The sequence below is a fragment of the Acomys minous genome (genome assembly GCF_964271855.1).
Source record: "Acomys minous genome assembly, chromosome: 10".
Lineage (NCBI taxonomy): Eukaryota > Metazoa > Chordata > Mammalia > Rodentia > Muridae > Acomys > Acomys minous.
In genome coordinates, this window is record NC_140491.1 from 30,946,915 (window position 1) to 30,961,441 (window position 14,527).

Consider the following 14,527-nt stretch of genomic DNA (forward strand, 5'->3'; position numbering starts at 1 on the left):
CCCTGAAGGGCACACAGCCCTGTGTCCGCTCCTTTGCTCCCCCCACATCCCTGCCCCTCACATTCACATAAGAGCTGCTAGTTACACAGAAACCACCCCAGATGACAGAGCTAGGTGAGGATGGCGAGATCACAATGGCAGGTTCCCTTGTGATGACTCTGCATGCAGTAAGAGTCACTTCATGGCAGCCACCAGGGAGGGACTATGCCTTCCTGCCGGCAGGGTATGCACAGACACAGGGAATCTGAACTGATGAGAGGAAAGGGAACAATTGGATAGTCACACGGGAAGAATCTGCACAAAATATGATCATAATCAGTGATTAAAAAGGTGTGATGAAAGCCAAAAAGGCACCCTGGCTTGAAATTAGCAAGGGCACCACAAATGCTGCAGCAGCCAGTGGTACAGCAGGCAGCAGCCAGGGACTCTGATGTGCGCCTGTGCCTGCATGGATGGGAGCATCTTTCAGGAAATCAATTGGCCATAAGAGTCATGGTCCTGGAAAATGTTAAAGCCTTCACATTTTGTAATTCCATTTCTCGACATCTAAGAAAACCATAAAAATCGCAAATTAATGCTCGTGTGTGCGGGTACTCACCGGAACACGATCTATAATGAAGCAAACAGAAACCCTTAATGCCCACTAAAAAGAAAACAGTTGAGCAAATTACTCATTGCATTTCATAAGCTGTGCTACTAAAAAGCTACTGATGGAGGGCAATGTCACTCATATAAAACATTAAGTGAAGAGAAAGATTCCAAATTACAGCAACTGCACAGCCATATAAGGAAAAGTTGCTGACATAGACAGGAAGTGAAGGCAATAATGCTTAACTAATGTCACATTGAGATCAGAAGCAGAACCAAAGGGGAAATGTTTGCTTTTCTGATTTTTATATATTAGAAGCAACAATGTTTTCTGTTATAATGAGAAAACATAGCCTGCATTGTGAACATTAAAAGTGTACCGCGCACGCCTGTAATCCCAGCACTCGGGAGGGAGGCAGAGGCAGGTGGATCGTTGTGAGTTCAAAGCCAACCAGGTCTACAAAGCAAGTCCAGGACAGCCAAGGCTACACAGAGAAACCCTTGGAGACAAAAAAAAAAAAAAAAAAAAAAAAAGGTACCCCTGCACCCCTTAAAGCCTTTGCAGTACAGGTACTTCCTTTCTGGAAGGTACTGTTTAGACTGATTTCTCATGTGCTGCCTTATTCCATCCTGCGGCCACTCTTTGTTTCCCTCCTGTCTCTGTCTGACTCATTTCCACTCCGTCTGTCCCAGTTGTCCCAACGAACAACTGAACACATCTGCAGTGGGCAGGGTCAGCTGGTGTGAGCCTGAACAGAGGGGAACCAAGTGGGATGCACAGATGTATGGCCACAAAAGTTATTCTCAGAGCCAGACAGATAAATCAACAAGCCATGGGTAGGATGTACCCCCACAAATCAATAAGCCATGGACAGGCTGTGCCCCCCCCCCAAGGCCAGAGTCACAGTTTCGGGTACTTAAAGCAGAAAGAAATTCTGACATGCTAAAGGAAAAGCACTCTGCTGAGCTGGGTTCCTGAGGGAGAGCATTTGACAGACAGAAAGAGGACATTCCTGTGTGGGAAATGGCTTGAGCAGAGGCCAGCAACAGAGCAGGTGACAGGGGATTGCAGCTATGGTGACAAGGACCAGGAAAAGTAAGGGTAGCCCAGCAAAGGCCTTCCATGTCAAACTATGGAGACAGGACTTATTCTGTGGGCTAGGAATGCTTCCTTGAGGTGTCAAGGAATACAGGACCAACTCCCTGAAGAGGGAGCATGTCCTTCCATCACTTAACAGAAGTGTGTAGCTCTGATCTGGCCTCACAGATGAGAGTAGTGGGATTGAACAGCTCATTCTAGGCTTTCACTGACCTTTGTCCTGCACCAGCACCTCCAGCTCCTCCCGAACACCATCGTACCAGCTCGTGATGTCCACGTGGAGGGAATAGTCACAGCAGGACTTGGTGTCTGCTGCTTCATGCCACTTCTCAAAGGAAGTCAACAGGCTGGATCCAGGTTCAGGAACAACATGGTCAACTGGGACAGAGAGACATGTGTCATGACGCTCAGAACCCAAGATGTTCCAGCAGTGGCCACATCATCCCCTCCACCATCCCATCTACATTGCCAGCATTGCCACAATCATCAGTCAACACTGTCACCATCATGCCTGCCCATCACTACTGCCATACAACCACCACCACAACCATCATCATCGTAACCATCACCGCCACCACCATCACCATTACCATAGCCAATACTGTGATCATAACCCATAACCGTCACCATATTCATGAGTATTACCACCATCACCACTGTGGTGGTTTGAATGAGATGTCTTCCATAAGCCCAAATAAATTTGGATACTTGTTCCCTATTTGGGTAAAATCAAGAGGTGTGACTAGCTTCAAAAAACCTCCTGCCATTTCCAGTGTGTTCTCTGCCTTGTAATCAAGGCATGCGCTCTCGGCTGCTCCTGCCACCATGCCTTCACTCCGCCATCAAGGACTCTAACCCTCTGAAGTCATAAGCCCAATTAAGCACTTTCTTTTCCACTTCATCATATTTTACCACGCCAATAGAAAAGTTAACTAAAACAGACATTGGTACCAGGTCCTGGGGTGTTGCTGTAAGAGATCTGACCAATGTGGCCATTTGGAGGGATGTGGACGACTTTGTGGCTTTAGACTAGAAAAGCAGATGGATGCTGGGAAGTGGAGCTTAATGTGTCATCCTCGTCGAGCTAGGAAGATAGTAGTGCTGAGAGCAATGTGGAGGTCCAGCTCAAGAGGGGAGCAAGGAAGGACTTGAACAGCTACTGGGCTCTAGGTCATTCCTGTGATATCTGGGCAAACAATCTGCCTGTCATTTGTCCTTGACCTAAGAATTTTGCTGAAGACAAAGTAACAGATAAGTTTCTTTGGTTGAAGAGATTTCAAGTCAGCCTAACACTGACTCCATCAGGTGGTTATTAGTAATCACTCTTGTGCAGGTCTACAGTGAAGAAGAAAAAGAAGGAAGAAATGAAATACAAAACATACAGTATGAAGAGAGAAAAGCACGAGGAGAGTTGGTGTTGGGTCCACGGTTTATAGAAAGACATAAGGAAATCAGGGAGACACCTGATATGAATTGGAATAAAGAGACTTTTGAAAAGAAAAGGCCTAGTGAGTTTTAAAAGCAGCGATAAATGAAAAATGTTGCAACTGTGATCTAAGGGGGCCAAGTTTATCCCAAGTTGGCAGCTGAACTTAGCAGTATTGTCCATGTGGTTCTGGCATTAGAATCAAGAAGGATGCATGAAGCTGGGCACGGTGGTGCACACCAGTAATCCCAGCACTCGGGAGGCAGAGGCAGGCGGATCTCTGTGAGTTCGAGGCCAGCCTGGTCTACAAAGTGAGTCCAGGACAGCCAAGGCTACACAGAGAAACCCTTCCAGAAAAAAAAAAGAAAAAAAAAAAAGGAAGAGAAGAAGGAAGAGGAAGAAGAGGAAGAGAAGGAGGAAGAGGAAGAGGAGGAGGAGGAGGAGGAGGAGGCATGAATAAATGGGTTATGGAATCTTCCTCTGAGAGTAAGGAAAGCTACTGAGGCCAGGTATGTGGCATACATGGTTCCTGCACGGCAGCTCGAGAGGCCATCTTGTGAAGCTATGAAAGTAAAGCCTGGATTGAATTGGAGATCCCAAGCTGTTGGATATGCCTGAGCTATGAGATATCTGCCAAGGAACCACACAGAGAGAGAGAAGGGAAGGGGTAGGTATGTTGCAGTCAGAAATGCTGGAACGGCAGAGCCATCTAAGCCCTCTGACATCCAACATGGAGGTACAGGAACTGGAGTTTTCCCTGCTGGGTTTTAGTCTTGCTTTGGTCCAGTATTTCCTTTGTGTGGCCTGATTCCTCCCTTTTGGGATGGTAATGCATATTCTGTGCCATTGGAAGAATGTGATTCTTTTTTTAAACAAAGGGTTACAGTTAAGAGATTTCCTTGAATATCGAAGAGATTTTGAACTTTGGACTTATAAATTGTTGAGACGATGAATGTGAAAATACTATGGGGACCTTTGAGTTGAACTAAATGCATGTTTCATTATGATATGGCCACAATCCTATGGGGACCAGGGAGTGGAATGTGCTGCTTTGAAGGAGATGTCCCCCTTAAGACTCAGGCATATGAATGCTTGGTCCCCAGGTGCTAGGACATTTGGGGAGGATTAGGAGGTGTGGCCCTGTTGGAGAAGATGTGTAGAGATGTGTGCTGGGTGCAGGCTTTGAGGTTTCAAAAGGCTCGTCCCATTCCAAAGCACTCTCTGGCCCCTGCATGCAGATCAAGATGCAGGCTGTCAGCTGTTTCTGCTGCCATAACTTTGCTCTGCCATCACAGATATAACACCCTGGACCTGTAAGGCCAGCTGTGGTGGTTTGAATGAAAATAGCCCCCATAGACTCCATAGGGAGTGGCACTATTGGAGTGTGGCCTTTTAGAGTAGGTGTGGCCTTGTTGGGGAAAGTGTATCACAGGTTATAGGCTTTGAGATTTCAGAATCTCAACCCAGGCCCAATGGCTCACTCTCTTTTCATGCTGCCTGCAGATCCTGATCTAGAACCCCTCATCTCCTCTCTAGTACCATGTCTGCCTGCATGCTGCCATGCTTCCCACCATGTTGATAATGGACTAAATCCCAGAACCATGATTAAACGCTTTCCTTTATAAGAGTTGTTGTGGTCATGGTGTCTCTCTTCACAGCAATAAAAACCTTAATTAAGACACCAACTAAGCAGCAGGGTGTGGTGGTACAATTCCTACAATCCCAGAACTCAGGGAGGCAGAGGCAGGTGGATCTCTGTAAGTTCAGGGCCAGATTGGTTTACAAAACAAGTCCAAGACAGCCAAGGTTACACAGAGAAAGACTGTCTTAAAAAACAACACCACTAACAACAAAAGATATTCACTAAACACTTTCTTTTATAAGATGCTTTGATCATGGTATTTTCTCACAGGATTACAAAAAAGTAAGTAACTAGGAAGCTACCATCATCATCACCAATATCACAACTCCCATCACTTCCATCATTGTATCTGTTTATATCACCACCATTACTAACACTATTATCATAATCACTATCATCATCAAAATCGTGTCCATTGACATCATCACTGTCATCATCACCATCATCACCTTCACCACTATCATCTCCATCACTATCAATACCAGGCTCCATCCACCATTAGGAATGTTAATAAAATCTCTGACTATACCTAGGAGTTCCATCATAATACCTAGCCTGCAGGGACGGAAGCTGAGGCTCTCAAGGCTGAGTCCTGGCCTATACCTTGCCCAGTTTCTGAGGATCAATTTCAAGCTCACTCGCTCTAAAGACTGGGTTCATGCACCCTCCTAGCCAGTGGGTTCAAGGCCTATTCATTAGAAAAGAGATAGACTTGACTTGCCTTGTCAGGCAAGCCACACTTCCTGGTTCTAGCAGCTCATACACCTCTGCTGGCAGTTGCCTGCAGCTCGAAAATGAAATTGACAAATGAATACTGTAACTAGCCCTCGCCTTTTTAAAGAAGACCTTATCACAGCAGGATCCAACTAAAAGCAAACATTCAAATAAAGCAAAGCAGAGGAAGCAGGGGTACCACAATGGACCAGCATCAGTCATCCCCAAGGCTTTCTGCCCTCTCCACTGCCTCCCTGTCTCCCTAAGGCAGACAGGTCTTCAGCAAGGTTGGGCTGCTGCAAGAAGAGCTGGAGGTCTCCCAAATCATCCTGCTCCTGGCATGGGACATGGGTAGAATGTAGTGTGTTTGCATGGGTTCTAGAAAGGAAGTGCCCCAGTGACCTGATCTGTTTATAGGCTGGAGTGGCCACTGCAGCACCACCCTCTCGAACACATGCATGGATGCATAATCATAAGTGGTGCTTCAGATTCAGTGTAAGTGTGATGATATGAGTGGGTCCATCACATACTCATATGTCTGAAGCTGGGTCCTCAGTATTCCCGTGCTGGACTGTTAGGAAGTAACTGGGACACTGTAGAAGCCATTGATGCTGGGTTCACTTAGTGAGCTGATATCTTTGATAAAGAGAGTGAGCCCTGTCTTCTGATCTCCTCCCATCACACACGGCATTCATAGCATGATGCCAGTTGCCAGGAGTATAAGACTCAGGAGTCCCTCACCAGAGGCTAAGTTGAGCGGGACCACTAAATCTTGAACCTTCAGCTTTCCAATAGTATAAGTTTAAATAAACATTTTTATTATAACATACCCAGCCTCCATGATTCATGTTGAGGCAAGCAAGCATAGGGAATAGTTTAGCAACCTAGGACTCCACTTGGCTTGGGCTATGCACACTCATGACAGTACTTGGCAGCCTGAGACTCTCACCTGCACACACCACACTCTGAACAATGCACCTAGCCGCCTGTTATCCACAGGTGTCAGCAGCCGAGGACTTGAGCTGCATTGAGCTGCATGCACACCCCTCTCTGAACAATGGAAGAGATTTTTCCTCCTGTTAACAACCATCAGTCTTAGGGTTTATTCAATCATGCTCTCCTTATGCCCAGGCCGCAGATCAGAAAGACCTATTCAACTTGAACTAGTTTAGGGTTCATGTAAAGTAAGGCAAACTATTTTCAAAGAGAACTTTTAGAGAGAATCCCCTATTTACCACCTTATGTCTATGCACACTTGGAAGTATATATTAGAATCATATGCATTATGCAAAAGGATTTGTATAGTAGAAAAGTATGTGATCTACTCTCAATCAAAACCGAACTACCCTCACCACGGTCATTAGCAACCAAAACCCCTTGAGCCCCCATAAAAAGAAGCCCTGTACAGTAATGGGCCCTTGGGTGCCTTCCTCTTGTCTCCTGTGGGTATCCTGACGTGTTCTCCAGCTCTGCTCTGAATAACCCCTCTTTGCTCCTTTTGCAAACCTGTGGGAGCTTTTGTTTCAATTCTTTGAATAAGGAACCTCCATACACCCAGCCTGACCTTGACAAAGTAACTTTTAAAGGTTTAATGTGCATGCGTCTGCGCTGGATTAGAGCCACCCACAGCAATGTCATATTTATTGTGGTGGAATGTGACAAGGAATCACATGGAACCCTGAGCACAGAGCCTAGTGCACCAAACACCAGTGTGTGCTGATGGGAGAGGTCACACAGCCCATGTTCCTGAGACCAGGGAAAGTGCCACTCACTGATCATCGTGGTTCCGCCTGCCAGTGCTGCTCTGGTGCCCTGGAAGAAGTCGTCGGCTGAGGTCATGCCCTGGGAGGGCTTCTGCAGGTAAGTGTTGACATCAATGCCTCCGGGGATGACCATTCGTCCATTGGCCTCAATGGTCTTCACTCCACCAGGAACAATCAGGTTCTCTCCTATTTGTCTAGAGGCAAATAACAGAGGAATCTTTAGGTTGTTTATTTGTTTGTTTAAAAGAAATCCAAGCATGGCAGCCAACTGCACAATTCCACCTCCTCTAAGTTCATGTTTCCCACCCAGGCTGACGCAGGGCGCCTGGTCGAGAGTGAGAACTCAGGCACAGCACTCTCGAGGGCTTGGAGTCTGCTGTCGAATGATTGGATGCAGCACAGTACAAATCCGGAAGCACAGGAGGGCTGCTCACTTGGCCAGGCTATCTAGAAGACTCTAGGACAGAAGATGGCAGAGCGAGAAGAAGCCAACCTCTCTACAAAGTGGCCAGCCCTGGGGAACTTTATGTATTTTTTGACAGTTCCCATTCCCTAAGGGACACAGAGAAGAGGCACTGAGTGAGGCAGCAGCAGGACCTATGAGTCCCACAAGATTTCACAGACCCTCTTAGGTACTAAAATGTGTCCTCCTAATATCCTTATATTAAAACGTCAACCCCCAGTAGTAAGACCATGAATGTAGTAGGAACAGGATCTTCACCATGGTAAAAAGTCATTAGGGTGGGCCCTAACCCAGAAGGACTAGTATTCATGTGAAAAGACTTAAGGAAGAAGGCAACCAACAGCTCTACACAGCTGTGACACCTATGCACTACACCAACGATCAGCATCATAAATCTATATGTATCATATATGTACATACATATATACATATATGTAACCCTATATGGATCAGAAGCATAACCGTATATCAGCAGTGGATGTGTCATATATGTACATACATATATATGTAATCCTATATCTATCAGTATCATAACCCTATATCATGCAGCTCTCTCATTGGACTTAAGAGCTGCTCAATAAGAGGCAAACCATGCCTGGGAATAAAAACCTAGGCAATAACTCAGAGCTAGTGAAGTCACATGGATCTTAGGGGAGAACCTCAAATCACTACAAAACCTGCGCAATTCCTAAAAGCCATCTAAACATTTGCTCTTAAACCCACAGATTAGTGCAGTCCTCAACCTTCAGCGAAGAAGCTTCTCTTGACACAGGTAGAGACCACTACGAAACCGTGACCGATCAAAGTGCCAAGCTGTGAAGACCAGTCCCGGTGAATCTGTCTACAATACCCTCTCATATCCCAGGCTCAGAAAGCATTGCCGAAGAGGGAGCGGAAAGATTGTAAGAACCAGAGGATCAGGGAGTTAGTTCTGAGATTGTGTCTCCTAGTAATGTCAGAAGAGACACACTCAGAAAAGTCTCACCCACATGACTGCCCAGACATGAGCTGAACAAGATGACACCAATAGACATGCCAAAGGGGACAGAGACAAGTCCGTGAGGACTCAACCCTACACAAAGAACCACAGACCAGGAGAAAGGCACACCAATTGTTTACTCAATACTAATGGTCAACCCTGAAAGCATACATAAAAGTAACATTATACAGACTGAGCAGACTATATTTGGGAATACATAAGTATATAAATATACATATACTCATGTAATAACAATTAATGGGGGGAAGGCTATGGATTTTAAAGAGAGTAGGAAGGGGTATATGGGAGAGCTTGGAGGAAGGAAAGGAAAGGGAGATATGCAATTATATTAATCTCAAAAATAATATAAAATAATTTACTTTTAAAAAGATGTGAGGACAATGGAGCACATAGAGGGCTAAGCCTATGAGAACACAGGGTGAAGATATCATCTACAAGCGAGAGAAGCCTTCTTAGAGGTCTCCATCCTGTCATAGCCTGGTCTGGGGCTGCAGCTTGAACAAATCAATCTGTGTGTTGCAGCTCTGGGCTGCGGGCAGTGTGCACACAGTGGGTGTAGCTCCCACACCTTAGACAACCAATGAGAGAGCAGTTATAAATAACAGAAAAAGCCCCCGGCTGGCCTGGCAAAAGTGCCCACAGATGCTAACAAGAGGGACTCCTAGCTTCCCAGAGGGCAAGGCCAAAGTGACCAAGATGCTATGTTGTCCAGCAATCTCCTCCCTGCTGAGACAGGAGCCTAGAATCATTTCCCAGGAGGGAATCTCACAACAGGCCTGAGAGGGACAATCATAGTGATGAGCAGCCTGGCCCTTGTGGAAATGCCAAGGCACTGGGGGAGATAGTCTCAGCCAGACCAGGATGAGAGCTTAGCAGCTTCTGAAGTCATTACCTGGGTGACATCAGTAAGTTCAGGTGCCAGCAAATTTACTTGAACACCAAACCCAAGTACTCTAAACTCTGCGTGATTTTTCTAGGTTGAATAAAGACATCAATAGTGAAGAATAAAATATTGCCTTGGTGACCATAATGCCAAACCCAGTGAGTATGTATCCCTGGTAGAGCACAGAAGCCCCAGGCCTCAGGCCTTTCAGGTAAGAATGGACAAAGGACGGGATGAGCAGGCCCCAGTGTGACTGTAACAGCTGGCTTCTTCTGACAAACTCTGGCTGCATTGCACCTAGAAGCTGCTGAGCAGAGTATGGGGAAGGGTGTCCAAGGGACACCCAAAACATGACTGTGACAGTTGTTGTGGCTGCTCTCCTCCCTTAAACCATCCCCACCTGAGCTCACGGCGTCTCTCCTCCAAACAATGTGAGATCCTGTGGAAACTGAAGGGGGCTAGGGAAGACATATGGTCCATTGAGAACCAAAGTGGCCCTACTGAACACTGGGCCCCTTTTGCAGAACTGATTTTCCTATTCATGCCGTCTCACTTAGTGCCCAGTATGCTTTCAAAATGGAATGGCAGTGGTCCAAACATGAGCCCCCTTCAGAGGCAGCATAGCCCAGTGAGGCCAGCATGGGCTGTAGACCCTTGTGCTGCCCTGCACCTGTGTGTCCACAGAACCCCAGCGTGTGTGGCTCGGTACCTTGCCAGGGTGCCCAGGAAACACTCATGGTGGAGCCTATTCTTACCTCTTTACTAGCTTCCTAGTTTCCCAGGACTGGGAAGAAGAGGGGTAGGAGCCTGCCCATACCCCTGAGCCCCACTCTTCACTGTGCTTTGCATAATAAGTAGTATCTTTTTTTTTAATTAATTTATTCTTGTTACATCTCAATGGTTATCCCCTCCCTTGTATCCTCCCATTCTTCCCTCCCTCCCATTTTCCCCTTACTCCCCTCCCCTATGACTGTTCCTGAGGGGGATTACCTCCCCCTCTATATGTTCATAGGGTATCAAGTCTCCTCTTGGTAACCTGCTGTCCTTCCTCTGAGTGCCATCAGGTCTCCCCCTCCAGGGGACATGGTCAAAGGTGAGGCACCAGAGTATGTGTGAAAGTCATATCCCACTCTCCACTCTACTGTGGAGAGTGTTCTGTCCATTGGCTAGATCTGGGTAGGGGTTTAAGGTTTACCGCCTGTATTGTCCTTGGCTGGTGCCTTAGTTTGAGTGGGACCCCTGTGCCCAAATCTGCCTATCATAATATTCTACTTGTAGGCTTCTAGGACCCTCTGGGTCCTTCTACTTTGCCTTTCTCCCATGATTCTCTCATCTAGAGTCCCACTAGAATGTCCTCTCCTCTGTCTCAGTTTCCTGGTACGTGAAGGCTTTCGTGGGACACGCCCCTTGGGCTAATATGCAGATATAAGTGAGTATATACCATTTGAGTCTTTCTGCTTCTGGCTTAACTCACTCATTATGATCATTTCTAGCTCAATCCATTTGTAAAAATATGGAACGCTTCACGAATTTGCGTGTCATCCTTGCGCAGGGGCCATGCTAATCTTCTCTGTATCGTTCCAATTTTAGTATATGTGCTGCTGAAGCGAGCACATAAGTAGTATCTTTTAACGTACCCAGTAACCCCATCCTCCTCCTCCAATCCTCTTCCATCTTCTTCTTCCTCCTCCTCCTAAAGCACACAAGGCTGATCCTACTCACGTGCCCCTTCCAACCTGATACCCTTCCCTTTTGTTCCTGTACCAGATGCCGAGGGTGGTCCTATGGCAGCCTTCCTTCTCCTCTCCTCGATCTTTCCTCTTCCAGACCACAAGGGAAGAGCTAGGTAGGAGAGCCAGACCACCCCATATCAAAGGCAGAAAGCCCCAATGCTCTGTCACAGCCATGAAGGCAAACGTGACCATCTGTTGCTATGGACTGAATGGGTCCCTCAGAATTCATGATGAAACCCAGCCATCACCTACCCCACACCTGACATGGATGTTAAGGATGTAATGAGATTTATGGGAAGTTCCAAGGGTGAATCCCTAATCTACAAGGACCAGTGTCCTTCTGCCAAGAAAGATATTCCTGAGTCACAGAGGACAACCACGGACACGAGGTTGAAAAGGGGTGTGCCACCTAGAGCCAAGGATGGACAGACATCCTGACAGAAATCAAACACTGATGGCACCTTGACCCAGGATCTCCAGGCTCCAGAACCAGGAGAAACAAATTCCTTTCAAGTCACCTGCTCTGGTGACATTTTGAAATAGTAGCCTAGAGCTGATCCTATGCCTGAGATGTCATGAATAGGGAAAAAGAGGAGACCACAGGGACATCGGGAGAAACCTCCAACACCAGGAGGGCTTTTCTTGTGTGGAAGCCAACAGTCCCTTTCCTTTCTGGTATCCTTAAGCCCAGTCCCAGGAACTGGCAGGTAGGAGACAGAACTAAAGATTCAGGAAGATGCTGTGGGTGAGATGTGGGTTCCACTCTACCTCACCCTATACCGTGGGCCAGCTGCTACTCCCATGGCAACAAAATATGAATACGTGAATCACACACTTAAGGGAAGGATATCTAAGGAGCATAAAGTGAGGCATTGGGGGACCTACATGCGTTCCACCTGCAGTTTGACCTCCCACCCTATATCCCTGACATGCAGGAACACAGAAGACTACAGTAAGGCAGAAGGGCTGAGTTCTTAAAAGGCCTGTTCTGGCCAACCCACTTTATGAGTCCATCTTCTAGGTAGACGTCGGCGTAGAAGGACTGGTCATCGTTGATGATGCGTCCGCCTCTGATGAGGAGCCGGTCACTCTGAAAAGCAAAGCAATGTGTTAGCTCGCCAGCAAGAGACAAGACCTATATGTTCTCTTAACTTTTATTTATTTATTTATTTATTTTTGGCCTTTAAGAATTTTTCTGTTTTTTATGTTTATGACCATCGTGATTATTTGAATTAGAATGGGCCCTATGGGTATAGTTGGTGAAACTGTTTCAGGAAGCATCAGGAGGCGTGGCCTTGTTGGAGAAGGTGTGTCACGGGGGGTGGGGGGGTGGGTTTTGAGGTTTCAAAAGCCCATTCTAAGCCCAGTGTCTGTCTCTGCCTCCCACTTGCAGATCAGGATGTAACCTCTCAGCTGCCACCCCAGCGTCATGCTACATGCCTGTCTGCCATGCTCCCCGCCATGACGTTCAAGGACTCACCATCTGAAACCATAAGAAGCTGCCAATTAAACACTTTCTCTTATAAACTTGCCTTGGTCATAGTGTCTTTTCAGAGCGATAGAACAGTAACTAAGACAAGAGGTTTTGCCGGTATGTGTGTGTGTATATATATATGTGTGTGTGTGTATTGCACCACCTGTATGCAGTGCCCCTGGAGGCCAGAGGAGGGCATCAGATGCCCTGGAACTGGAGTTACAGATGGTTGTCAGCCACCATGTGGATGCTGGGAACTGAACCTAGGTCCTCTGAAAGAACAGCCACTGCTCTTAGCCATTGCACCAATTCTTTATACCTCCCCCACTTTAGCTATTGACAGAAAAGTCTTAGATATCTTCAAAAAATCAAAGACAGAGTACTAAGTAAAACCCTGAGATCGATGCAAGGCTCCCCCTCTTTCTGACACCCTTCCGTCCTTGGATTGCTGCATTTCCCACCGTTAAATACTTTTTGCTTTTGCTGAATATTTAAAAATCTTTCATTTTACTTTCATGAGTAGTGTGTTTGGAGGGGTGGGAGGTATATACATGTGTCATGTGTGCTTGTGGAGGTCAGAGGACAATTTCCAGGAATCGGTCCTCTCCTTCCACCTCTACAGTGACTCTGGGAATTGAACTCAGGTTGTGGGGCTTGTGTGGCATCAGCTGTGGGGACCCGTGCCAAATTCTGCCATGTCAGAAATCCTGTGCTTAGGCTGTATGCTGTGACCCTCGAGTTGCTGACCTTTACCTCACCACGAGGTCTTGTGTTCTAGGCTATCCTTGGACTATTTACCTTTGAAAGAAGTAGAGAAGTCTCAACTTGGAACTACCCAGAGGATCTAGGAAGTTCTTACAAGGAACTACTCAGAGAACTAGGAAGTTCTACAGGGAGCGATTTAGGCTATTGCCTTCTTGCCCGGGGGCTAGGGTGAGTGAGATAAGAATAGATCCTATTGACCTTGCCCTATATATGTTCCTGCTAGTCGGCAATAAAGTGAATCTTGATCAGAAATGTCCTGACTTGATTCGTTATTTCTCGCATTTCTGTATCCTACATTCAAACCCCACTCCCTCTTACAGGTGAACCCTGATTCGATTTTTCCCGCGAGCTGGGACCTGACAATCAGCTCCTGATGAATGTTTTAAATATAAACCCCATCCCACATTGTCACAACCATAGAAACTTTACAACACATCTCTGTTAAGGACATGGAAGGGAGGTGTTTGCATGGGGGCGTGTACAGGTCCATGCCTGTACGGGGAGGTCAGAGGTTAACACTGGGCATCTTCCTCAGTTACTCTATACCTTAGTTCTTGAGACGGAATCATTCAATGAACCTGGAGGTCATGAATTGGGCTGGGCTGGCTGGCCCATTACTCCAGATATCCTCCTGCCTCTGCCTCCCCAGCACTGGGGTTACAGATACAGTCTGCCGCCTGGCTTTTTCCTGAGTACTGTGGATATGAACCCAGGTCTTCTGCTTTCACAGCAAGAATTTTACGAACTGAGCCATCTCCCCAATCCCTCATTAAGGACATCTAAAATCAACTATAAGCATGATTTGCAATTCCCACTAATCCGAAAACTACTGCTTCCTTTATCCCCAATCCCCCATCGGATCATACTCAATCTTGCTGACTTGTTCAGAAATGTCTTTTTACTTGGCACAGGGGGTGGGGGGTGGGGGGCAGCCTCCAGTGCACCTGCACAGAGTTCTCTGAACCCCTGCTGCCTCC

The 14,527-nt window shown here is 46.7% G+C and overlaps 1 protein-coding gene across 2 annotated transcripts in view; it reads right to left on the reverse strand.

The window, feature by feature from the left end:
• The window catches only part of CRMP1 (collapsin response mediator protein 1), a 56,680-nt gene that overhangs the window by 18,644 nt on the left and 23,509 nt on the right, over positions 1 to 14,527 (reverse strand). For both annotated transcript variants that reach the window (XM_084798521.1, XM_084798522.1), the window contains exons 2-4: positions 12,313 to 12,401; positions 7,242 to 7,426; positions 1,901 to 2,065 (exon numbers count right to left, since the gene is read on the reverse strand). In XM_084798521.1, coding sequence (XP_084654647.1) covers positions 1,901 to 2,065; positions 7,242 to 7,426; positions 12,313 to 12,401 — 439 coding nt within the window. The remainder of the gene's footprint in view (positions 1 to 1,900; positions 2,066 to 7,241; positions 7,427 to 12,312; positions 12,402 to 14,527) is intronic.